The 27,047-nt window shown below is 44.8% G+C and overlaps 1 protein-coding gene across 1 annotated transcript; it reads left to right on the top strand.

Annotated features, from left to right (window-relative positions):
• HECA (hdc homolog, cell cycle regulator) lies at nucleotides 1–27,047 on the top strand. Its single transcript, XM_074580565.1, has 4 exons — nucleotides 1–329; nucleotides 15,576–16,616; nucleotides 19,731–19,885; nucleotides 22,612–27,047. The coding sequence occupies exons 1-4, from the start codon at nucleotides 95–97 to the stop codon at nucleotides 22,774–22,776; spliced, it is 1,596 nt and encodes a 531-aa protein (XP_074436666.1). The 5' UTR covers nucleotides 1–94; the 3' UTR covers nucleotides 22,777–27,047.

Here is a 27,047-nt window from a genome sequence, read left to right as displayed (position 1 = left end):
CCATGAGCCGGAGGTAGCGGCGGCGGCGCCTTCCGCAGCCGCCGCCGCCCGCCCGCCCTCCCGCCCCGCCGCGGCGGCGGCGGCCGGGCCCGCGATGCCGAACCAGAAGGGCGGCAAGGGCAAGAAGAACAAGCGCGCCAACAGCAGCGGCGACGAGCAGGAGAACGGGGCGGCGGCGGGCGGCGGAGCCGCGGCGGCGGCGGGCGGAGGCGCCGGGGCTGGCGGCGGATCCGGAGCGGCGGCGGGCGGCGGCGGCGGCGGCGGGGCGGGCGGCGGAGCGGGCGGCGCGGCGGCGGCGGGCGGCGCGGCCCCCGGGGACGTCAAGAGCGGTGAGCGGCGGGGCCGGGCCCCGCGGCCTCCCGCCGTGGCGCAGGCGGCGGCCCGGGGGGGCGTGTGGGCGGCGCGGGGGGGGCCCGGCGGGAGGGGATGTGCGGGCGGGAGCCCGGGGGCGGCGGCGGGGCCGGGGGAGGAGCCGGGCGGGCCCCGGCCGAAGGGGGGGTGCAGGGGGGCGAACCCCGCGGGGCGCCGCCCGGGGCCCTGCGGGGCCGCTGCCGCCGGCGGCATCTCCCCGTAACGCGCGGCGCGGCCGGGCGATGCTCGACGGGGTGTCCCCGCCCGGTGACCCGCCGGAGGGCCGGGGGCTCAGCGGCGGCGGTGCTGACAGCGGCTGCCGGGGCGGGGGCGGGGGGGTCCGCCCGGGAGCGGGGCAGGAGCGCATCCCCGGCGGCGGGCGGGAGGTGCGTTTGCCCGGCGGCTCCGGCCGCATCCCGGCTCGTTCGGTGCCGCGTTGAAAAACCCCGACTTTTATTTCAGCACGATTAAAAATGGAGTCCTACTTTTCGGTCCGTTTTATTTGTCGTTTTACAGCAGTTGGGTTTGTCAGGGGAACGCGCTCCCTTCTCATCGACCATTTTATGCCGCCTTCGGTTGGTGGGTTGGTTTTTTTTGGTTCCCAGCAGTTCTTGGTAAGGTGTTTCCTTGCAGAAACTTGCGCGGTTCTCCGCGTTCGGAGATAGTCTTGCTGCAAAATGGTATTTCAGGCTAAAACTAAAGGTGGGCTAGGATTTTATTACACTTTTTGCTAAGCCAAAAATCCCCACGTCTTAGGTCTGCTGCCAGATCTACAAACTGCGGCGCAGACTCTTTACTCCTGACTTTTTTCCCCTCCCAAGTTGGACTGCAGCTTTTTACTCTCCGTGCTTTGGAAAAAGTGGGAGGGTGGCTACAACTGCTTTTATGCTTGGTGGCAGTAGTTTTGCCTGGAGGCTGTTAGCCAAAGGTAGTTCCAAGAATCTTACCCCGGTTTTCAAGATGTCCGATTCCCGTGAATTATTTAATGGAAACTTTTCCTTAGAAATATTAGCTATTAATTGCGAATCACTTCAGCTCACAAGGTTCTTGCCAGCCTGCTTTTATAAGAGTATTACTTACTCTAGAGAATCATGGAGAATGCTTAGAATTTCCTTTTTGGCTTTGGGGTTGGTTCATTGCCTTTTTTTGACTGTTCTAAGTGAGTGCGGAAGGGGGGGAAAAAAAAAGAAAGAGTAGCAGGAGTTAGAGAATTTCTAGAGCATTTTTATCATGACTTCAGTCCGGTGATGTAATACGTGCAACATCCACTTTGCAGGTGGTGTCTCACACATGGCACTCTTGGCTTTTACTTAGTTTTTAAGGCGGGGAGAAACAGTGTTTCCAAATATTTTTTTTCTCAAGCAGAAGTGAAAGCAGAGGTGCCTTCCCGGTGTGGCTGTTTTGCATGGGGATAACGAAGCCTTGTTCCTTGTGCAGGTGCCATGGAAGGTGATGCCGGTGAGCACCGGCGGCGGTGCGGCTTGCTCGCTGGGCAGGTTGTCACTCTTCTTGAGCTGTAAGAGTGTGTGTCCCAGGTGCCTTATGTATGTGTCCTTCCCCTCTGCTGGCCAGCTTCCTCAGGAGCTGAGGCTGCCTTCCCGAGAGCTAACCTGAGATGCTCCTTTATTCTCTTTCTCTCCCTGCTTCTGTGTGATTTCAGTGGTCAGAAACATCCTCACCTCTTCTGTCAAATCCCCTTCCCCTCCCTTATCTCCCCCCCCACACCCCCAAAAGAGGTACAACATTGGCTTCGGCATTTGCTGTAGGTGTCTGGTCAGCACACCTGATCTTTGCCTTGACAGGATCATTGCGTCTCGTCACATCTTTCATTTCAGATCATCATAAAAGCTGGAGGGGCAGATGTGGTTGCTAGCTTTATTTTACATTGACTACAGCCCATCAGGTAATCCTGAGCCGGAAGTGTCATAAATTGTATTCTCACTGATAAGTCCAAAGCTCTCAACGGTTTTGGTTCAGGAGATGAAAGGAGAAACTGCTCCTGTCATGCTGCAGAGCTGGGAATCCGGCTCTCATGTGCAAGGAAAAGATTAGATGATGATAATGGATTCCCCCAAGTATCATCAAAACCGGTGAATCTGAAATGATTCTACGTAGTATGGCCAGGGCCTTGGAGGCAAGTATCCCATTACCGGACTCAAGACGTTTGTAAGAGGCCCTGCACTTACGGTTACTTGATCACTAAGCAGTTTATAGAGGATGCGGCCTGCTGCAGTGGGTTGTGAGGTTAATAGGGTTCTGCTGTACACAGGCAACTCTCGATTATTCATGGGAGATTATCTGGGTTGCGGATTAAGCACGCTGGGCGCAGGGAAGGTCTTCGTTGCGCTGCTTTTGGACCGTGCGGCTGCATGCTGTGACTCGTGCTGCCCAGGCTCGCCGGTCCTACGGGTCCCTCGTCCCTGGGCTCGCTCTTCTCTCCTGCCTCGTCACCGTATGTTGTTCTAGAGTAATTCGCATGTGTCTGGTATTACTGCCTTCCTACTCTTATCTTTCCCCTGGAAAAGTGGTAGATGATCATAATAACATAACCTGTTTTCTTTCATTAATGTGACAAGGCAGAAGTATGCAGAGATGAAAGCAGCAGATGGAATAACTGCAAAATTAAGATTGTCTGTGCAAACCTTGGCTTTGCATCGTGTTGTTGGTATGACAGTCTAATTACACAGTCCCATCCGGACCCCACTTCACTTGGGGAAGGGGTAGCGGTTCCGATATTTTTTTTGAAGTCTTCACAGTTCATTTTGTGGTCCATGTATTGTTTCTGCCCCCCATCCACATGCCATAATAAAACAGAATTTTTAATTTCCTCTGGGCTTCTCTGTGCAGCTCTGACTAGCGATGCTGTGTCATACGGACCTGCCGTTATAGCACCCCTTCACAGGGGGAAGATGTTGTTCCCTTTTACATTTTGACAAATTTAGCTTCAATCCCTGCACAATTTTCCCTTAAAGTGTCAGTCAATTTTCGGCATGATGTTTGAGAAATGTAGGCTGATTTTTTTTCCCCCGCCCCAAGAGGGCATCCGCTTATACTTTTTTTTTTTTTGGTGGTGTTTTAATTTTTGTATGCAGAGCTCAAGCTGCGATGGAAGGGTTCTAGGCTCCCACGTGGGAGTCGGGAAGGTGGAGACCGTAACCACTGAGCAGATGTGATGGCTTTTCTCCGTCTTGCACTGTAACTTTTCGGCAGGTATTGGGATGGTGCCCACAAGGAGGATTCATGTTCTGTAGATGGGCCTTCCTTTCCTACCTCTTCCATCAGACGAAGCAGGAATTCTGTATGTGATAGGTTAATCGTTCTTGACTAAAACGCATCCATTTTCTGCATTGAATGAGGCACACGTCATGGGTGGGGGGGATGGACTAATTTAACACTATTGCAGGGCACAGGGAAATGGAAGTGTCGCAGAAAGCCTCATTTCTTCGATTGCCTGTCTTCAGAGCGGTTGAATGATATTCCTCATCAATTCTTAGTTTTCTAGCTAATTTTCTGGGTTATTTTTCTTAACCAAAGTGGGAAATCTGAGCCTGTCTTCATGTAAAATTATACCAGCAGCTCCATGGGATCGTGCACTTACCCTGCTGACTCCAGCCTTGTGGATTACCTGCGTTCCCAATGGCAATAGTTGGTTACCTTCATCTGCAGGCATAAACGAGTGTGAGGGGGCAAGACATTTTGTGGATGCTTTGGCCTGAGCAGCAGAAGAGGAAAATCCATAGGGTTTACTTCAGATCTGAGGGCTCTGAGTGGCACATTCCTTCTCTGCTTCTGCCTCGCTGAGCCTCGGTGCTTTTACACCGTCAGCTCCAGCTGTTTTATACCATTATCCTATAAACATCTTGCTCTGTTCTCCACATACTGTTGTTTCTGACCCTACATTTCTTTCTTCCATCCATTTTCTTTGCCTTGTTTCCATTCTTGGTCTCATTGTCTGGTAGACCTGAGTCCTCTTCCTCCTCTTGATGGTCACTATCTTAGCATCTTGCTGCTTCATCCCCTTGTCCTTGTGACTCTGGTCTCTCCAACGTTGGTGCTAGGAGAAGATGAGAGAAAAGGAGAAGCTGGTTCTCCTTATCTGTGCTTTTCCCCTTTAACATGGGGTTCATTGTAATCAGGTAAATTAAACTCAGAAAATATGGCATGGCTGTCTCTAAATCACTGTCTTACGGTGTATTGGCCACCTGTTTTAAGCCCATACTTTTTCCCCTCCAGCATAGGTGAGCCCCTAAACTGTGAAAGTGGGAGAGCTGGTGAGTTGGTGGGTTGTCAGGTGGAGTAGCCAGAGGTCAGATTTGTACAGGATCCCTGGGCATGAGATCCTTCAGGGGGAAAAAAAAGGCAGTGGGGAAGCTGGTGGAGGTGGTTGCAGTAGGTCTCACTGGAGCATGGTTTCCCAGGGGTGGAGTTCCTGCCGTGTTGTGCCGCTGAGGGGTTGTGCAAGCAGTGCCCGCTGCGCTCACCGGAATCCGAACTTGTCTGTAGTCACCTGGGTTTAAAACGGCCGGCTGTGCTTCTGCTCGCTCTTCACCTGGGTTTCACAAATTTGCGAGACTGATTTACTTACAAATAAAAATGCTAATCTAGGACAAGTGTATGAAGAAGAAAATCAGTCAGTGCGACAGTGACTAATGTATTGAAAGCTGTGACTGGCCAACAGTTAAGATTTACCCCCCCCCCCCAAAAAAAAATTTATATCCTGGAGGTGGGGTAGTGAAAGAGGGCCAGAAAATTTGTCAGTGCAATATTTAATTTAAAAATGTATTTTTAGAGCATGAATTGCTGTAGTATTTGAGCATGGATTAATATTTGCTGTCAAATGTTCCCTGCTGCATATAACATCCAGTTCCAGTTTGGCACTCTAGTGATGTTCAGTATTGGCACCTTCTTATTACTTAGCTTGAGGGAGTCCCATTGATATCAGTGAGACCACCTGGAAAATTAAGTTTCTATTCTGTTGCAGTGACTACAAAATTTAATACCTATTAATTTTCTAAAGGTAAACCATTTTGCTTCATAATTCCATTGAGTTCTTCTAACTGCAGAAATCAACTGGATGCAAATTACACTATCTCTATCAATGCAAATCGGGTTCGAAAGGACTTTCATGTTAGTCTTAGGATTTTTAAAACTATGCAATTACATGTTCTTGTAGCAAATGCAGTTCATGTTCCGCAAATCTTTGCGAACGGAATCGTGTCTATGGTATTACTGAATAAAATAAATACTGTCCTTTCATGCAAGCAAGTACACACCCATTTAATTTTTTTTCAACAGTTATTTGCTATCAGAATGGTTATCGGTGCCCTGACGGCATTCTGTGTTCATGTGATTAGTCATTCGCTCAAGTGTAGCGCTTGCATGAGTAAGGGTTAGGCTTGATGTTTGTTAGCTTTCATATGAGGAACTACAGTTTTTGAACTCGTTGCTTTGCTTTGCCTGTACTCGTCTCGTATCTTCCTCCCAGTGATCTAACAAGTAGTGACAAAACGATTTCTAGTCCTTGGAGACGTTTGTAAGTTTTCTTCAGCCTCGCTTACAGCCTTGCATATTGAGACATCCTTTGATATTAAAGTACCGTGGTGACTGGCAGACGTCCGTCCTTCTCTGCTTTTCTTCCCGCAGCCTCTGCGAGGGGAAAAAAATAGAGGTAAACCTTGCATCCAGCTGAGGGCAAAATACTCCAGCTAATCATCAAGGTGTCTAAATTACAACAGCATTAGTAGGGCATGGGCTTTCTTTAAACAGTTTTGATAGAAATTCAAATAATTTCAAAGGGGCCTCTTGAAGCAGTAATCTAGTCACTGGAGAGGGTAATTCTGTTTTGAAAGCTTGTGGGATTTTGAGTGGAGCACTGGCATTTCCCGGTAGACTTCAGTGACATTTATCTTGAGAGCATTCACTTTAACCTTTATCTCTTTCTCTCTATCTCTCCTGCAATGGTAGAGTCTATCAGTCCTCCGTCCAGGGCTTGAGAGGGATATTGCTGTTGTTCCTCTCTTGGATGCCTGCTGGGAGAGGAGGTGGCTTCAGTCAGAGCCTGGCTTTGGAGTGTGCCTGGCACTCCCCGTCTCCCCTTCTGTGCTACTGATACCCATTTTGGGAGCAGGGTACAGTCGAGGTCTCTGTGTGTTGCACAGATGCCAAGGGTGGCACACGGGCAGGGCTGGGAGCCAGCACAGCATCGTCAGGGAGATGTCTATTGCAACCCACAACTCCACACGCAGGAGCTGCTGTCTTGTAGAGATGCTGGGCGCTGCAGCCAGGGTGACTGCGTCTCCCGTTTCCCACTGAGATTCTACCAGCTTCTTTAGCCTCCAGCGTGGGAAATAAAAATACTGTCTGTCATATCGAAACTTGGGAAGGATAGACCAATGACAGAAACATCCCTAGACTTGACACTCAAAGAAGTGCTGATACCACTTGACGCAACCTTTTCTGCTTTTTCTCTTCCCTTCTTGTGCTTTTGGGCTGGGTCTGGTGGCTAGCTGGCTCTGAATCTGGGCAAGTCCAGCCTGGGGTGTTTACGTCTGTGCTTGGTGTTAGGGCATCTACTGCTTGCCACAGTTATCTCTTTATTCCCAGCATGAGTTGGAATCTGCCCCGAAAACCCCTGCTAAGGCAGATGGGTGCATTAGAGTCTCCTTTAGTTATTAGGATGTCTGTTTCTTGAAGCACCAGGGCTAGTTTTCTATAACATTTCAAGGTATTAAAAGCTATTGGAAGGCTACAGTGAGAGAATTTAATGGTGGAAACGCTTTTCTCTGAGGATGATTCATGCACGGACAAAGCAACAGACAATGTTCAGAACACGTTAATGCCCACCAGTCTGGAGACAGTCACTAATCTCTGCCTTCACCATGACAGAGGTCACCAGAAGAATCCACCCTAGGAGTGACAGGAGTCTTCCTGGCCCGGGCATGCTTGCTTGTGGCACGGAGGACCAATCGTCGACGTGTGACACCCGGTTAAGACAACTCAGAATTCACAGGGGAGTATCAGGAGTGCATTGGCATTAGTTGTCCTGATGCTGATACAAGTAGAAGCTCAGGCCTATTCTCTTTGGTATGGTGAACTGGTGATATTTTCAGTCGGATTGAGGGTATTAACAGCGCAAGCCAGGGCAAGATTTCTCCTATGCAGAGAGGGTCTGTGCATCCTAAGCAAAAGCCAGAGCTGGTGATTGAGTTGTTCTCTGTGTTTGGGTGACAGCTACTAAATGGAAAGAAGCTGGCTAAGTTTATTAGATGATAACTGAACAGGTTATGGTGACTTCTACAAGACTGTGTGCATTCTCATGATGGGTTTCGGTGGTGTAGGCAGTTGGTCCATCCTGGAGCGCACACAGCTGTGTAAGCAAGCCGCAAAGCTGTTGTGCACGTGTAAGTGCCTGTCCTCCTTAGTTTGTACAGTTTTGCTCTTGGCTTTCTGACTTACTTTGGTGAGGTGATGGCTGAGCTGGGAGTGGGTGGTTGAATATGGGCCACAGGTAACTGACTTTGTATCATGTGCTAATTGCTGATTTTGTGAACAAGCACTGTCTCTGACTGTGCTGTAAGTTAGAAGGTGTTAACATGGCAGGTATGAGTTAAGCCTTCATGATTTCTGTGGCATCTTCCTGCTGCTGTGTAGTTGCTAGGCCTTTCTTGCTTTTGTGGGGTATTTTTTGTGAACAGACACCCTTGGAGGCTAAATGTGAAGTCAGCATAAGTGAAGTGCATGGAGACAGTTCTAGCATCTACTGAGCCCTCCAGGAGTACCAACATCTGAGTTAGCAGGTGAAGTATAGTTTAGTAGCTACAAATTACCTGAAATCTTTTCTAGGGGAAGATGATCACTTCATGTGACTACTCACATAATAGAGCTGGTGACATCTTGCACATGGGTTAAGCGTGCCAAGGAGAGCCAGGCTGCTTACAGCTTTGTTTGCAAGTCCCTTCTGGGCATAAACACTGACTGCAGCTACTTGGTTCTTGGGGGTGGGATTGAGCTCCAGATGGGCATGTTAAGTGTCAATATGTAGGTGCTTGCGTGTGGAAAGCTACCAGCCAGACTTCCCTTGCGGTGGGGGTTGTCTGGAGTCAGTGCCTCTCCGTGGGTGATTGAGGTGGGTCTGTGCTGGGTGTCACACCAGCCTGAGCTCTGTCTATTGATCACTGAAGACGGACTGCCAGCGTTGGCTTCTCTTTCCAAGAATATAAGAGGGAGTCTTCGTGACACAGAAGAAAGCCTGTGTTTTAGGCGGCTTTCCAGGTGCTGCTGTCTTGTTTTTTCCCCTCCCTCCTGGAGAATGACTGGAAACTTTGATCTTGATCAGGCTGTAAAGATTGCTTAAGAAGTTTTGGAAAGACATCAGTCACCATCAGTGAGTGTTATCAATCTAAGCCATAAGACGAGCTGTTTTGAAAGGCTTCTCTTACTGTTTGTCGGCTGTTATTTGTTGTAGTTGCTGCACTGAAGATCCAAGCCTGCCTTTTGGATCCACTTGTGAAACATTTTTCCCATTGCATTCTTCCTGCTGCATTCAGGCTCTTAGGAAGGTGTCTGATCATTTCTGCATTGCCGTATTATTTGTACTGTTTAACCAGTTAACCGTATGGCAATACCATTTTATCACGTCTTGGTAATCCTTTGAATATTAGATTGTATTGCAAGGTTCACTAAAGCAAACACATTGGACAATTAATACAAGTTTTCTGTTCAGTCAGTTTTGTTGTTGTGGTGGTGGTTTATTTTCTACAGCTGCATTACAGTATTAGCACAATAATATTGTATGGCTCCAATTAAAATAAAGCTATGCTGATGGCAGAGGAAATTCAGAAGATTCATGCAGATGGTTGGTAGGGAGTAGCCTTCCACAGAAATGACTCAGCTCTGGTTCAAGCTGGCAGAGTGAACAATTCCTAGCTGTGTAGGGTTCTGAAGAGAACACTGTTCATGGGAAAGCGGTGGTAGAGGTTAAAGTGTTTGATTTGCAGAGTATGTGTCCCACACGTACCCTTCTGGCCTAGGTAGTGTGCTGGCAAGTGAAGTGTCCTTGGCGTAGACGATGAGATGCTAGAGTAACAGTAGACCAAAAGCAAACCATAGTAAGTGTCTTGCAGCCCAGCCAGTGCCAAGACCTTACCTTTTTTTTTTTTTTTTTAGATAATTTCTTTTTCCAGATCCTTTGCAAGCTACTGTCACCTGTCAGTTGTTTCGAGATGACAGTAGGGCTGCCTCTCCCACCAGCCGCCGCGCTTCTCCCTCCTCTGCCCCCAGCCTCACGTGTTTAACACCTCCCTTGAGCTTTACCAGCCATCGCCAGTCTCTGCCCTGAGCTAAAACCTGCGCTGACGAGTACAGGAAATAATTATCTGTTTCTGTCCACTGACTGAAAAACTGTAGTGCTTAACACAATGGGTAATGTGGGAACGTGGCAGGGGAAGAGTGAATTTTGCTTTAGGCGTCCACATTGATGACTTGGAAACAAATGAGAGCAGTCACGAAACTGAAGCCATGGAGTCACTGCAATTGGCTTGCTGGGTGCATCTTTGGTTTTATGATGGGTGTGTAAACAGAAGTAAACAACATTCTCCTCCATTTACTTCACCAGAGGGAAGTTCCGCAGGCAGCCGTTGTTCTACCGCTTTCATTTGGGTCATAAAATGGGAAGGGTGGTCTTCATATATCCTCTTTATTTTTTAATAAAAAGTAGAAACCAGTTAATGTGGTGTTTTGGTTTTTTTGTTGTTGTTGAAGGAGATTTATCTCAACTGTCTTGTTTTTATTACTGGCTTTTATAAACCTGAACTGAGAAACTGAGAAAAAGCCAAACACCCAAACCAGCTTCTTTGCAGTTTCTGTCATGTTCTTATTTTTGAAAGAAAAGTTAATTTTATGGTAGTTCTGTCAAACATAAAACATAACCTTGTTTAAACAATAAGCTATCTTTGCTCAAATGTACAGTTGTTTGGAATATTGTGTGTTATTTCTGTTTTTGAGGACATTTATGTGCTGCCTCTTGCAACTAATTTCAGAATTACTGCTCAAAATCACTACAGTGGAGTATGAGAAAACATTTATTTTTTTATGTGGAAACATAGCTTGTTGAAAGAAGCAGCGTGCAATTGTAGTTGCAACTTGGCAGCCTGTCTTGTTACAGCCGTGCACTTGTGTCTAAATGTCAAAGCCGTTCTGCTACACAGAACTGCACGCTGTCTTGTTTTGTTCTCTTAGGCTGTGAAAACCATCTTGAAACTGAGAGGTAAAATAGAGATACTTTTATGGTCATTTAGGCATTCTTTCAGAAGGGCCTGCTGGGAGAATGGATGCTGCTCTGATACCTGGTAATCTTTCATAGAATCATAGAACGGTTCGGGCTGGAAGGGACCTTGAAGATCATCCAGTTCCAACCCCCCTGCCATGGGCAGGGACACCTCCCACCAGACCAGGCTGCTCAAAGCCCCATCCAGCCTGGCCTTGAACACTTCCAGGGACGGGGCATCCACAACTTCTCTGGGCAACCTGTGCCAGAGTCTCACCACCCTTACAATAAAGAATTTCTTCCTGATATTTAATCTAAATCTACCCTCCTTTAGTTTAAAACCATTACCCCTCGTCCTATCACTACACTCCCTGATAAAGAGTCCCTCCCCATCTCTCCTGTAGCCCCCTGTAGGTACTGGAAGGCTGCTACGAGGTCTCCTCGGAGCCTTCTCTTCTCCAGGCTGAACAACCCCAACTCTCCCAGCCTGCCTTCATAAGAGAGGTGCTCCAGCCCTCTGATCGTCTTTGTGGCCCTCCTCTGGACTCGCTCCAGCAGGTCCACGTTCTTCGTATATTGGGGGCCCCAGAGCTGGATGCAGTACTCCAGGTTGAGTCTCCTGAGAGCAGGGTACAGTTCGTTTTTCCTGAAGCTCAATTTCATAATTTTGGAAACCAGAAATGTGTTGAGCTATTAGCTACTTGGAAGCAAATTATATTTAGGTGACAAAACAACTTGGGGCTGCAAGTGTGGATGGGCAGTTTGGCCATTTGAATTTCTATTTACTTCCCTTTATTGTCTCTTTTGACAGTAATTGTTGTACTGTTATCATAAAACATTTAGACAATGATTCCAGCTCTGGCTTTTTGAAGAATAATCTCACAATGCATTTCTAATTAATGGGAAATAGAAGGGCTTGATAACAAGAATTTTTAAAGTTTTGTAATTCTGTAGTAAGTGCTTTGCCTCCTTTATAAAATGATGATTAAATAACCCAGAGCACTTTCAAGGGTGTGAATTGATGGGAAGAGCTCTTCACATTTGCTAATGTGGCTCCCATACTAAGTGATGTGAATGTTGTCTCGCTCCTAAGGCATATCTGTTGCTGTGAACTGGGAGAGTTGCACAAAAAATTGCTTTGTTTTCTGTTTCTCATTTATTCTTTATGTAGGAACATGTGGCGTGATTATGTTTGGCAGGAGACATGAATCTGCAAGGGATGTTCAGTCCTGCACAGTCTGTTTTGTACAGATAGACCTGCTGGAATTTGAAATATTAGGCAGAACCAAACGTTGACTTGACATTTCTATACGCTTTTCGCGTAGTGGAGTCTTCTGCTTTCTTAAATACCGGGATACTACATAAGTGGTAGAACTTTCTACTGAGATGCCTTTCATTTGCCATGGTGGGCTCTTCAGTTTCTATTGTGGAAATACTGCAGTGATTGTATCAAGGCCTTCTCCAAAACAGCAGACTCTGTAATAACAAACCTGTATCAGTGAAAGCAGGTGCTTTGACTGGCATGGCATTAACCTTGCATGGCAACATGGCAGAGAGACCTGTTGGTTTTCTAGAGTCTTTCCTATGCTACTACAGTGACAGCAGTGAAGTGTCAGGTGAGTCCCCGGGAGAGGTGAGTAGGGACCATCTTCTCCCCTTGGCAATGACGTTTTCCAAAGACATCTCAGTGCCACTGAGCGTATTAAAACAATTCAGTAGAGTCTTTTGCGTGGGGGAAGGCTCTTGTTCACTCCGTTGCTTTCTTCCAGCTGCTCTAGACCTGCTTTTGCTCTGGTGGTTGTGTGACCAGCCAATTCACACTGAGTAGATAAAAGATCAGATAAGGGAACGTCTGAAAACTTTGTAGTCATCTAGTCAACTTAAATGTTGAAAAAGACATGGCTGTCCAAAACTTGAAGCTTTTTTTTGCTCATAGTTATGCTGTGTGGGAGGTTCTTCAGGTAATCTGGCATCTGTAATTTCTCAAGGAGAAGCTGGAGAAGATCTCATTCCACAGTCCTTCCATTGACCAACGAGGGAAAAGGGGAAAAATCTGTTGAAAGTCACCTTTACAATAACCTCTAGACACCCAGCACATGATCATAATCAAATAATGGTGGACACGTTCTGTGGAATACACAGGCTGTGGTGAATTTTTTCTTTATTCAGCCACTTATTTTATTAATTTCATTTTCTGCCCACGTAATGAAGAAGCTGTAAACTTCTCAGGGGGCTAGAGATCACATGCTTTTGCATCCAAACCCAAAAACATGTTCAAAGGCTAATCAAGGGAACACGTTTCTTTTATAGTCAGTTAACTATGCCAGTATGGGTGAACAAGTGTAAAGTCTTTATTCTAAAGCGGAGATCTCTAGACTTGCCTGTATAGTAACTTTCTCGGCTGTCAGCTATAATTATACCTGTGACTGATAGAACATTTACACTCTGAAACACAGGGGGAGCATAAGTGGATTTTTGGCATGTTCCTTTCTTCCTGCCTCCTGGCAGTGGTGGAAAGGAATATGTACCAAAATAGATGAATACAGGAAATGCATACGTGAGAAGTGTTCATATTGGTAACTCTGGTATCTTGCTGCACATCTGACTTCTGATGATATGCCTTTGGCGGTTTCAGCGTAACTAGCTTCTCTGACATAAATTGCATAAGGATGCTATAATTGCGAACTATACTTTCAGACCCTAAATATGATGAAAGGATGACTGACGATGAAGAAAAACTTTGCAGAGATGCTTGGTGTGGCATAGCGTGCCTTGAATCCAAGCCTGGGAGAATGGGTGGGAGAACTCTCTGAACCGGTAAAGTGACAGATTTTGTTTCAGAGCAGATAAGTGGTCATTCACTTTTGCTCTTGGCCAGTGACATTATACTCAATAGCACACAGTAAAAAACGTGGAGAAAAATTATTCATTGGTAACCAATAAAATTCATGCTTCTCAAAGGCATCTCAAAACCTGCATGTTCTTAGTGGGCTTTTCAGAGACCTGAGACAGCTAGTAAGAATATAGGTGTCAGATGGATAAAAGGAAATTCCAAAGATTGCCTAGGGAAAGCCTCTCTTATCTCTGTTCTCTCCAATTTGGTAATTTGTTTTTAATGACTGAAGAAATTAAATATGCTTTTTTTGCTTTAAGAGAATGTTTTTGGGAATGTGCTTTGCTTGCAGTTTATAGGCCAGTCCCTGAAGGAAAGGTGTTGCAGAAAATTCTCCTTGTAACTGTGCTGCTTCTGGCATTAGAAACGGAGGCTGAGAAAAGAGGTAGAGGATGTGGCATCTTCCAGGGAATTGCTCGGGAAAATTTTCTTGTGCTCTTTGTGCCCATTTTCTCGTGCTCTGGGTAAATAGCTCTTAAGAGCTACCATTATCTTGAATTTATTGAAGGTAACCTTGAAGACTTTGTTTGTTTGCTTGTTTATAGCCTTTTAAGAAAAACTTGTTGGGAAGGGGCAAAACCACTAGCGTGGCAGAGATCTGTTGTCGTAAAGCACCTGGTTTGTGTGTTGCTGCTGTAGGACAGGTGAGGATGTGTGTCTATTACCGAGAGTCTGAGTAAAAGCAGACGTAGCAGTGTAAAACCTATTATCCCGCTGCAAATTACACCGTATTATTTGTGCTAGCAGTGACAAGAACGAGATTAAAAGCAGTGCAACCGAGTGGCGGTTTTCCCCCTGCTTATCAGATAGAAATTTGAAGCCCCAAGGAAAAAAAGAAAAACCTGGATCACGGCAGCCTCTCTCCACAAGGCTGGGTCTACCTGTTCTGCACGTCCTGGAGCTCTGGCTGAGACTGGGGAACTGCAGGGAGCCGTTTGCTCTGTGTCGCCTGGCGGGGAGACAGCACTGGACCATGGAAGAGGCTTGCTTGTATTTGAATGCGGCAATACAGAGGTTAAAAGGCAGCCTGCCAGCCCTGTTGGAGCAGCGATTTTTGGTGAAGTGGAGGAAGTAGGAAGTCAGAAATACAGAGGAGAAATATTTGTAATACTTGAGTAGGCATCTCAAAACTTCATAATTAGAAACTCTTAAGATCCAATAGAAGCTCCAACTGAAAATTTCCTGTCCTCTCTGTGCCTCCCAGCTGCAACTGAGCAGCCAGAAATGGGAGTTGTGTGTAGTCCGTGGTACTTTGGTGAGGGAGGGGAAAACGTCAATGCAGAACATTTTTGTGTAGAAGCTGACATTGTTGCAGGGAGAGAATTGAAATAAACTGTTCTTTACTCAAGGGTATAGCAAAGGCTGCTACTTGGCTGATAAAAGACACGTGGCATTTGGCTTTCTTAACCTGTCTGTGGTGCCGAATTGAGCTGTCCTGGAGGTCAGTGACGGTGGTTGATGGTGGTGTGGTCTACGTTTGCCTGAGCAATGTAACGAAGACAGTCTTTTCTGTACTAGAAGCATAAGCTGTTTGTCTTGCTTTTCAAAGTCCTCTGCTCCTCCTTCTCTCCCTAGCTGTTGTCTCTTGCTCAGTCCCAAAGAAAAGATCAATTCCTGCCTCTCCCTGTGATTGCAGAGCCAGGCTGTATTGCTGGCTTGTTTTTCAAACAAACATCTCTGTGTGTTCTCCCCATGTTGCCTCTCAGGCTTCAAAGCAACCCCACAGAAACATCCACAAAGCTTTCTCCTTACTTTTTAAGGCCTTGCAACGGTATCCGCAAACCCTTGAGGAGGGCTAATGCTTCTGAGGTGCTTTGGCTTTGAATATTAAACAAACGGCAATGTCATTTTGTTTCTTTATTCCCCCATTTCCATATCTCCTTTCACGTACTTAACTTTTTTTTGGCAAAGGCTGCTTTTTGCCCTGACCCAGAGCTAGTGCTTGTGGGCCCTTTGATAGCACCGATCCTGAGTAAGAGCTCACATGCGTATTTGGCACAGTGTTTAAAGAATTATTGCAATAAGCGGCCCATTAAGTTATTGATGTATCTGTTTTATCTTCCACAGAAGCCCCTTGTGCTACTCCACTGATCTGTAGCTTTGGAAGGCCGGTGGACCTGGAGAAGGATGACTACCAGAAGGTTATATGCAACAACGAGCATTGTCCGTACAGCACTTGGATGCACCTTCAGTGCTTCTACGAGTGGGAAAGCAGCATTCTCGTCCAGTTCAATTGCATTGGCAGAGCCAGGAGCTGGAACGAAAAGCAGTGTCGCCAAAACATGTGGACAAAGAAGGGATATGACCTGGCTTTTCGCTTTTGCTCTTGTCGGTGTGGGCAGGGTCATTTAAAGAAGGACACTGACTGGTACCAGGTGAAGCGAATGCAGGATGATAAGAAGAAGAAATCAGTGTTGGAGAAGAGCACGGGAAGATCCATGTCAGAGTCGGCAGAGGAGGCCAAAAAGGGCAGGCCGGCCAACAAGCCGCAGAAAGGCTTGAGTAATGACCTCCAGCGAAGGCACTCGATGGACAGGCAGAACTCCCAGGAGAAGGGCGTCATGGGTGGCAGCTACAGCGTTCGTTCGCCTTGTGTCTCTCCCGGCCAGTCCCCACCCACCGGGTACTCTATTCTTGCCCCCACGCATTTCAGTGGCCCTCGTTCCTCGCGATACTTAGGAGAGTTTCTGAAGAACGCCATTCACCTGGAGCCCCATAAGAAGAACATGGCCGGTGGGGGCATGTTCAGGAACGCGCATTTTGATTACGGGGCAGCCAGCTTGCAAGCACATAGATCAGGACACTTCGATGCCCCTGTGCAGTTTTTGCGAAGGCTCGATCTATCCGAGCTGCTTACTCACATCCCCAGGCATAAATTGAATACTTTCCATGTGCGGATGGAAGACGATGCCCAGGTGGGCCAAGGGGAGGACCTTCGGAAGTTCATCCTTGCTGCTCTTAGTGCCAGCCACAGGAACGTTGTAAACTGTGCACTATGCCACAGGGCGCTGCCAGTGTTTGAACAGTTTCCGCTGGTGGACGGGACCCTGTTCCTTAGCCCATCGAGACACGATGAGATTGAATATGATGTTCCCTGTCACCTTCAAGGTACAGGTTGTCTGTCAGTCATGCTAGGTTTCATTAAATGATGGAACTGCCTTCTGTGCCCTTTCCCCTCCCCCCTCCCCATTATAGATTTTCATCCCAATTCTGCGTTTTTAAGCAGTTCTGCAAAGCTTGAAGTCGCATCCAAATTAATCACATGGATCAGATTGAAACACTTAGAAGGAATTACAAAATGCAAGCGTCGTGTAGAAAGATCCATGCCTTGTGTTTGGGCTTACAACTAAGAGATTTCTCATCGGGTTTCTAGGTACACCATGGGAAGGTTTTCCAGCCAATCAGTTTTGCAGCGTGAGCATGCTGATTTATCTGTTGTGAGCTTTACTCCCAAGTAACACATCAACCTTTTAAACAACCTTTTAAATTTAAGCATGCTGTGCTGCAGCATAGGTGAAAGTTATGTTTGTACCTGCAGTGAGGTGAGATGTCTCTCATCTGCTTTCAGAGTAGAGAATATCAGTTTTGTTTTACAGCAAACTATTTTTATGTGGAAAGGACTATAGTCTGGCCTGTGTTAAGACCAGCCTGGAGAGGTTGGACGTAGTAAAAGTAAGCTCTTCATATGGTGGGTTGAAGCAGCAATGGTGCAGTGAGGGTTTTAGATTTATTTCCAAACTCCTGCCGGTTTGGACTGCATCCTGATCATGTCCCAGCTCCGAGCTGAGTTGAGACCAAGGCACGTATTACTTTTCTCCTAGAGAAACAAGTGGATGTGTCCTGAGATGAGTTTCAGCTCTTCCCAAAAGCTGTGCCCCAAACTAAACGATCAGGGTGGTACATGGCAAAACATGCCTGTCCTGCAGCCTGCTGGCAGCCAGCATGGCCAAAACAAGTCAGAGAAAGTATGCGTAGTTTGGTGTTCAAAAATATAGACTTATACGTTGAAAAGTGTGTTGGGAAGGCACTAACGAGAGGTATTTTAACATTTAAGTTTCTCTCCTTTGTATAAAATTCTTTATATCCCATGCATGGTCATAGTACGTGTTATGTAACATTCCTTTGCTCAACAAACTGTATTTATTTTTTTTTCTTTCCTTAAATCACTGTGCACTAAGTCACTAAGCTGTATTCGTGCTAACATTATCGTTTCTGTCTTGCCTAATGTACTTTAAGGAGAAAAAGCGGTAGGCAAATACGCAAGCTAAGAAAGCTCCAGGATAAACAGAACATAAGTCTGTGAGATAACAACGCTTGTTTGCTTTGGTGGGGAGGCACGCACAATGTGCTTGTGGTTTTACCAGTACTAATAGCTGGTTTAGTAATAGTGAAACTCATCGCTTGTTAACGTTTGCCACTAAGAGTGAAACTCTGCGAAATTATTTTTTTTTAATTAATTGCTCCTTACCCATTGTATGATACATCTGAAAAACTTGCTCGGACGAGATGCCGTGAATAACTAATTGCTAATATTTTTACCTCCTTTTCCTGGGTAAAATGGTTTCTTATCAGAAGTGCTCTTTGAAATGAAATTAAGCTTGGCAAGGCGCTGTTCCAGGGTGTTATTTTCTCTTCAGTACAGAAAATCAGTTCTTTTATTTCAGGCATGTTTAAGATACCAGGTACCTCATTTCCTATATAAGAAGGATCCTGAAAATTAAGCGGTGGGAGAATGCAGTATTTTAATGTGCGGGAACAGTGCAGAACTTCACATGGGGAAAATTGTTTTGTCTTCCTGCACAACACAAAACTTCTGTGCGTGCAATTACTTGAACGTCTCCAATCTCGAGTTTGCGCTTTAGTCTCATCACATCACATTTTCTAGAGCCGAACACGCCAATGTGAAATAACTCAATTTTTTACTGGCTCATACTGGCAAGTTTATTTTGTGTATATATTTTAAGAAGAGTCTGTTTGGTTTTTTTCTTCTCATTTTTCTAAAATAGTTGGCTTAAAAACCAAAATAAGTTAAAACCCAGACCACTAATTTTGAAAGCGTCTGGTATGGACTAATCATAATTTGTTAATATTTTATTCTCTTTTATCTAGAAGAGGTACGAGATATGTGTGTTCATTAAATTACAGGTTGTGATGTGTTCAGTACTTTGATGCTAAAGAGCACAAATTGCAATCCGAAACAAACACGTATCATACGCAGTCCTGTTTTGTAGTTGATCTGTAGCTGCATTACTTCTTAGCTTTGTCTTATATAGCAGTGCAAAATACAGTATATTACAGAGTTAGTACTCTCTGTCAGCCCACTTCCAATAGCCAACTATTAAACTACGGATCGATTAAATCACTACAAATCGGACATAATCTAGATGCCAGATGTTTGCAATTTGTGTAGGGCTTTTTGTTTTGTGTGAAATTGGCATCCTGGATTTTGCATTGGTGAGTTTTGTCACATTTGTGTAGAGAAAATATTTCGTTTTCAAGTCTGAGCCGCTTGATTTTTATGGAAGTCAATATAACTCAGGTTTTGAAAGTCATTGTGCATATGGAGCCTAAGGTCACAATAGAGCTCAATAGATTTGTAGTCCTGAACGGCGTGTTAAAGTCGGTGTATGTGTAATGTATAATGTTTTTAAATATACTTTCTGTTAATGAACGGTCAGGAAAAAGTACATAAAAGAAAATTGCTCTTCTGGCTGTTGTTTTTTTCCATGAGGATTATTAGGTCCTTAGCTCCTTGTTTGCTGGAAGATTTTGGCAAGTTGTTAAATGGATCTGTACCCAGCTTGTTAATAAGCTTCAACACTTCTCCACTTCTTCTGTCAGGTGGGGATGAAGCTAGGGCACAATCCTGGTTTTGGAAACGCTGCAGCTGATCATATGGCTTAACCTGGCATCTGTTCATGGAGCTTCCGCAACTCCTTTTATAAAATGTTTTGCTAAGGTCTACCAGCAAATGGAGGATGGGAGGGTGGGCAGGGTGGTGACTAATTCCTGAGTTTTGCATCCATGGAAAGTAGCTTCGGTCCAGCCCTGTGTATTTCCCATAGAGAAACATTTTTTAGTTTATCATTTACCCTTCTTTAAAAAAAAAAGTTTTTAATAAGGTGTGATTTGTATCACTAAACGGCAGATAACACATTGTAGGAAATGTCTGTTGCAATCTTCTGTTCTAGTCTCCTTAAGAAGTGTCTTTCCTGTCCACAGGAAGGCTTATGCACCTCTATGCTGTTTGTGTAGACTGCTTAGAAGGGGTTCACAAAATTATCTGCATTAAGTGCAAGTCCCGATGGGATGGAAGCTGGCATCAGCTGGGAACTATGTATACCTACGATATTCTGGCAGCATCTCCCTGTTGTCAGGTTAGTACCGTACGTAAATAAGACTCATAAGGTGAAATTTCAACTGGTGATAAATAAAGCCAAGGTTTGTGTATCTCTTCTCCCTTCCCTTCTTCCATCCTTCTTTTCCAGCCTGTAACTGTGAGTGCAACACGAGAAAGCTGACTGAGTCCCTGTCCTTTTGTTTTAACTCATGAGACACGACAGCCTGTAGCTAGACAGAAGCCAGTGCTGTGGTCAGTGGTTAATCCTTAAGTTTTCAAATAAAGCCCCTTTAAGTGCATCCACAATTAAATCTGATGCTTGGGATGATCCCTAGCAAGTATCTTTGGCATCAGGTATAATTCCAGTAGTATTTTAATAATAATTGCCCAGTTTTAGCAGACATTATATGTATTCAAGGTTCTTTTAGTTGCTTGAATCGTGTTTTGTCATAAGATAATTGTGTATCAGCCAAGGGAACGGAAAGGTCTGAAGAGGTTTTGTGCTTGGAGATTACCCAGCTCTCCGTCATCTTTGCTGCGACTGACGCTGGTGATGGTACTCCAACACAGCCTGAAGCAGCTTCGTTTTCATTAAATGCTCACCTAATCCATACCTTGGGTGCGAAAGATCCAAGGCCTGGGGTTACTCCAGAGCAGACACGTGCCTGAGGCAGCAGAATCGCCAGCATCCAAGAGAGTATTCCGTGTGATGGGCAGAGCACTTTTGTTGTGCAGGTAGGGGTAGACAGCCATGGAAGAAGCATTGGTCTGGGAATGGCTCAGTGGTCCACTAGGGATGCTCCGGACTGGGCTGTTGCCTTGGGACAGGCAGGTGGTGGTAGTGGGTTAGGACAGGAGCCCCGCAGAGATGCGCTTGTTCAAAGCATGGTCGCTTCATGTTAATGTGCGTGCTTAAGAGCAATCTAAAATACAGCTTTGTCGGTATGCGAAATGCCATTTCATTTTAAATTTAACATGCGTACCAAAATTTTTTGCTCAAAAGACAAGTGGCATTGCTGCTACTGCTTAAAATGACATTGGTAACAATTATAACTAAAGACACAGATAGTACCTCCAAATTTAGTGCCTCTTGAGATTGTAATTGTGTTTTTTTAAAATAGGGATTTTTAAAGAAAAAATACTGATTCACACTTGCTAGTTTTGTAAAAGCCAGCAAATTTAAATCTGAATTGCTTCTGTTGAATGTACAAGACAAGAATTAAGGTCTCACTATACAAGAGCCTTAATTATATGATTAATGGACAGTGTGACAGTACATGGTAAGTAATAGAACTATGAAATCATTAGCTGCAGTGACTGTGATTGCCAGATAATGTGCATTATTGTTTCACCGTGATTGTTACAGATGATTCTGTGCATACAGAGGAATGACATTTAAATATGGTATATAATTTAACTCTGAATTGCCTTGCTAATTTCTATTTTGAATAATTTCATACCTTATTTCAAAATATTTAATGATACATGACAAATGTGCACGTAGGATGATGAATTGCAGCCACTGTCAGGTTACTAGCAGGTAGCTGATATGCTGGGCAGTAGCAAGGGGGAAAACAACACCTTGGTTAAGAAAATAACACAAATCCGTGCCCTAGTAGATTGTATTTCTTAGGATTTCTGCTTTTCAAGCAGAGCAGATGGCTGTGGAGCTCACGGTTCGTTTCTTTTTGAGTCTTATCTCAACAGCAATAGTACTTTAATAATTTCTTCCTCTCCTCATCCCAGGAAATTTTCCTTAAGTCAAGATCACCATAGAAAATAATTTTTTGTTTTTTTTTCAGTGAAGAGCTGAAGCTTTCATTAGTGTATTGGGCTGCCAGGTTAAGCTATGGTACAGCTCAGGCCCTCGCTGCTCATTTGCCACCTTTACTCTGAAACTCCTTTACAGTCCCAAATCCCTTCTGCTTCTCTTGAGCATTTCAAATGGCCTGCTGAGCTTTCACGCCGCCTGTTGCTTTCTTTACATCAAATGGGCTGAGTTTCTCAGCTAGGTTTCTTCTGAAAACTTACTTTTTTTTGTTGCTGTGGAGCAGTAACAGTCTGTCCTCACCCTTGACTTTTGATTATTTCTCATATCCACCCCGTTAATGTTGGTCCTGTCTTGGTTAGATTTTGTAGAATGGATTGTGTGCTTGAAGTGATGTTTGGTTTGTATAACCTGATGCGGATTATAAATGTTTAAATAGATACCTAAGATGATACAATACCATGCCGTGCTGATAAAGTAGATCGAGTTATACATTTGTTAAACCAAAAGACTAAAATGCTGATCTATTTCATAGACAGATCACGTTCAAACATCGATTTGCACGGCATAAATGTAAAATTTTTCTCTTCGCTTCAGGGATTCGTTTATGATTTATTGAGACAGCACCTCTTGTGCTAGGGATTGAGAAATTGGTTCGGAGATTAATCAGCACAAAACAATCGTGTGTGTACGTACACTTTGAAATTCCCTGCCTCCCGTCAGCCAGAGTGGGAGGTAGCTGACTCTCCAGAAATTGGGGGTGGTATTTAATGTGAAAAACGTTGTGTCTGCCTGCGAGTTCCCGGTCCGGCTGAGGAATGTCCTTACCGGTAGATCCCATGGCTGCCAGTTTCCTGACGTGCCCCCTCTCCTGCCGGCGAGGGGAGGGCAGGGCAGGGGGCTGCGTGCGATGCTCTCTTTTTCGCAGGTGAGGTGCGGAGGTGAATCTGGTTATTTCAAAAGGGGTTTTTTGTTTGTTTCTTTGTTTTTTACAGGCTCGACTGAACTGTAAGCACTGTGGGAAGCCAGTAATAGATGTACGGATTGGCATGCAGTATTTCTCTGAATACAGCAACGTCCAGCAGTGTCCTCACTGTGGAAACCTAGACTACCACTTCGTGAAGCCATTTTCTTCATTTAAAGTTTTGGAGGCTTATTGACGAAAGCTTTGCTTTAGTAATAGCTATTTTATGGGTATTTCAACTTTATTACATATCTTTTTATAGGATTCATTCTGTGATGAAATTTAATTTCTTTTCTAACTGAAAGAGCAGCTTCTTTGTCTGTGTACATATTAATATGTGTATATATATATATGTTGTTAAAACCAGAATCCTCCTGACAAGATCTCTGTGAAGGTTGGAGGCAAGCCAATTTAATGGCCTTTGAATATATCCCGAGTGTGGGGTAAAGTTCAGCTAAAAATGATTTGGTTTTATTTTTTTGTATAATTGTAATACAGTTCACAGGAAGGGCATGGGGAGACAGAGAAATACGTCCGGTTGGAAAGTGGGTGGTTGTGTAGGGTTGTTGTCCCTCCAGCTCGGTGGGAATGGGAAATCCTTGGAAAGAAACCATCCCGTTACTGTTGAATTCATTTAGCCTTTTGCATCGGTTCCCGGAGGCGCAGGAGCTGGCCCCGCGCTGCCAGTCGCCTCAGTGGGCTTGCTTCCAGATTTCCCGAGATGGGGTAAGCTAAGGTATTGTGACAAGTGAATGTAATTGTATGCCAGAAAATGCAATCTTGAAACAAATTATTAATTTTTTTTTTTGGCATAGCGTCTTCCTGCCGTGTGCGTTTGACGTGCGTTGCCCTTACGGACGGACCGTACGGCAATAGCGCTGCTTCCACCGGGGCTGCCGTGTGCCCAGCCAGGTCATCATACCAAAACAAGCCGGAGATCTTAAAATGCTTTATTTAAAGGTGTTTCTTCACAGACGTTTTAGGGAAGGAACAGGCTGAGCAGAATGGGGTTGTGTTTGTATGCGTCTGCTGGGGCTGAGGCTTTGCTGCCTGCTGCGGGCTGGTGAGACTGGTGAGACTGGTGAGACTGGTGAGACTGGTGTGGAAGGAGGACCATGAAATGGGATCTGGGCTGTCAGACCTGTAAGAGCTGAGAGGTACTGAGTACAAAGCATAGCATCGCTTTTTAAAACAATTAATTGCTGCACTTTTGTCTTTCAAAATTGCATTAAGTCCCAGGATCTAAAAACTCGGAGGCTTTTTAAGACAGCAGACTAAGCGCATTTACTTTCTATATGCCTCTGTGCTGTGCATAATAGAGTGTGCGTTAGGCAGTGAATTTCTATGAGAGGGCTTGGCCCTGTAGACTCTGCGTTTGTTGTTTCTTGGTTCCCATTTCTCCCTTCCTTAAATAAAATTTTAAAAATAGGCTGTTAATCTCTTGCTTGGTTTCTCAAGCCAGTTGAGATTTAGGGGAGGTTGTTTTTTTTTGCCTTTCTCCATAGTGTATTTATGGAGTGTTTGTCCACTCGAGAGGTGTGGGTTATGTTTCTGTTTACGAGGTGGGATTATTTTTTGTTTCTTCTGAAGTTTTGTTGTTTTCCCAAATTAGAATCTTTTTAAGGAGCGTATCTGTTGAAATCATGATATTGAAAATGGCCTTGATACTCTGCCACCCTGGGAAAGAAAACAAAAAAGTCAGGAGCCAAAAAGGCTTTTCATATGCTGGACTGAGAATTGCTGTTTCTGCTAAGAAATTAATGTGCACATAAACCCGAAACTGAATAGCCATGTTTCTTTGTGCATAAAAATGCCAAGTTCACAGTTTTATTTCCTGGCTGTCCTCACTGCAGAGTTAGCTCCTTTTAGCATTAGCCACTCTTCAAGTAATCCTCGAGCTGCACAGAGGGCTTGTGTTGGCACAGATGACTTACTGAGCGGTGATGTCCTTCGAAGCCAGTCAGCTCACGTTAATGGTTTTCACATCCGGACTGTCTATCTCGTACAGTTACACTGGTGATCCGCTGCTGGTCCGAAGGCTGTGGTACCCTTCATCACTGGCATTCCCCTCCTTCTGTCCTCGCTCCTGTGCTTAGTTTCGACTCTGGAGCACATCCGTGGAGTTTTGTGCAGTTGTTTCCTGTTTGTGACAGTTTTGGAAAAACCTGTTCCCTTTTTAGAGAGAATTATGGGAAGGAGCTTGGGAGAGTTCTAATGTTGTCCTGGCTTGGCTACCATAAACCAGGTTACACCGTGCCCAGTTGCAGTGGGACCAGCACTGTAACCATAGGAGCAGGAGCTGGCCCAGGCACACCTGGGCTGGAAGAAAGTGTCTAACAGATAAAACCTGGCTAGCTGTGCAGTGTACACTTCCCTTGTGGAGAACAATCAAATTATAACGTGAATTAACTCCTCGGGGAGGATGAGCCCTTTAGCTTTGATGGTGCATTGAGCAACCTGATGGAGTTAGGGTGGCTAACAAGGTTTGGGGTTGCATTGCCTGGAAAAACCAGACCAGATAGACAACAGCTAGACTGTTCCAACAGCCTGAAACCACACAGCAAAGACAAAGCTCCTGTAATGAGAAAAATTAAAGGATACGTCTGTAACTGTAGTGTTTGGTCTTGAGTGCTAGTCAGTCATGCCATGAATCTAGGGTGTTGATTCCCACATAGGCTACATGGTGTTGCCTACCCACTTTTTCATGCGCTTGGCAAGGGGAGGTGTCACTGTACAATGCACATGGTTGGGGAGATGTGGAATCTGGAGTCCTTCTAAATACTTGTTCATTTGCTTTCCTTAGGGTAGGTTAATTTATAGTTCTGTTCTTTGAGCACTTAGATGCCTCTCCAGACATGTATGTGTGTCAATCGAGAATAAGCAGACATGGAAAAAGGGAATTTGGCCAGCCTTAAAAACACAAGTGTATGAAAGGTTGTACAGTATATTCAAGTCAAAACCAAGAACGCAGCAGAGAAAATGGGAAGGGGAAAGCATATTTAAAGTCTTAGCAGTGACGAGGGGTTACACACAAATCTATCCAAGAAAACAATTTAGTTCTCCATCAGCTTTTTCTTTTAATTCTGCTGTTACGTGAGTCTTATCTACTGCTTGAGGAAATGCCTATTTTCTTGCAAAACACATCTCTCAACTGGAGGCTAGCAGCACATGCAGCACAGTAAAAATGATCCTCGACGGAAACCAGCTGAGCTACAGAAAGATTCCTCTGAACTTTCACTCCAAAGTAAATTGCCCCTAATTTGTAGAGAATGCTTTCTCTGCTTCTTGCCGGTACTGAAAACTGGTCTTGGGTTACTGCAAAATGTGGTATTTTTTGTAATATGCATCAGGTTCCAGTCAAGCAGTCAGGCCCACCCTTTGGCCATGAGAGTTTCAGCTGGGCTTTGCCTAAGTAGAAAGGCAGAAGTAACTTCTTTGGGACCTAATGTCTACTGAAGAGGTTAAACTAGACTGCAGTTGGTTTGCTGTCTGTCTTGACGAGCACTGGACGTAGTCTCGAGCTTTTAAATGTGTCAAAAGGGAAATAATTTCCCTAGCTAGGGAGCTGCTTGCTTTGCTTGTTTGCCTGAAGTTTACTCTCCATTACCTTTCATTTTTCTGATGCTGTGTGTTCTTTTTAATCTGGCCTGTGGTCAGATTAAATTGTGCCTGAAATATGTTTTGTAAACGAGAATACACTCCTCTGAATTTGGAGGTTCGTTCTACTCTTCTTAAGTGCACGATACTCCTTGTGATAGTAATAGGAGTTGCATGTGCAGATGCTTTTCTTTCCAGTAGTTAACTCTGTTTTCCATAGGAGAGGCTTGCGTTTAGATAGACTTCATATTCTGGATGTGTAAAAATGAATTCATCCATCAGTAGGATGTTTAAAAGGACATTTTGATAACCGTAACTAACACAATGGGCATCTTTTACATGCTGATGTGTAATTTGACATCTACCAAGGTGAACAGCCTGAAATTCTTGTTCTGTCTAATGCTGCGGAGTCATTAAAACTACAGTGTTCTATAGCCAGCCCATAGACTATCCTATAGTCTATTTGCATTAACATCTCTAGTAGTGAGCAGTGTATTCACAATGAATTTAGTTGGGAAAATAGGGAATATTCCTACAAGGGAGGCATCTAACCCAATTTCTTTCTTTTTTCTTTTTTTTTTTTTTCCCCCCACGTACTCTTCATTTTGCTGTACCAGGTAACCGAGGACAAACATGATGTTGTAAGGCCACTGCTGCGAAAAATCCTTCAAAAATATATTTGTCCCTAAAGGTTTCTTGTTGAGACATTCTTGGATTGCACTTTTGCAGATGGAAGAATATGTACATAGCAAATGAATGTTGATGAAATTAAAATAATTGGTTATGATATCATTTGCGTGTGTTGTTAGAGAATATTTTGTTGTGACTTCTCTGTATTAAAAAGTAATAAATACCAGACAGCTAACAGTG

Source organism: Larus michahellis, chromosome 3, assembly GCF_964199755.1.
Source record: "Larus michahellis chromosome 3, bLarMic1.1, whole genome shotgun sequence".
Lineage (NCBI taxonomy): Eukaryota > Metazoa > Chordata > Aves > Charadriiformes > Laridae > Larus > Larus michahellis.
Note: the sequence above shows the minus strand (reverse complement) of the source record. Positions and strands in the feature narration are given on the sequence as shown.

What these genes read in the sequence shown, in the direction of transcription:
- HECA (XM_074580565.1), top strand. Translation starts at nt 95, where the DNA reads ATGCCGAACCAGAAGGGCGGCAAGGGCAAGAAGAACAAGCGCGCCAAC. An exon ending in TGTTCCCTGTCACCTTCAAG is followed by an intron (nt 16,617 to 19,730) that starts GTACAGGTTGTC and finishes TCCTGTCCACAG; the next exon opens with GAAGGCTTATGCACCTCTAT. An exon ending in CAGCATCTCCCTGTTGTCAG is followed by an intron (nt 19,886 to 22,611) that starts GTTAGTACCGTA and finishes TGTTTTTTACAG; the next exon opens with GCTCGACTGAACTGTAAGCA.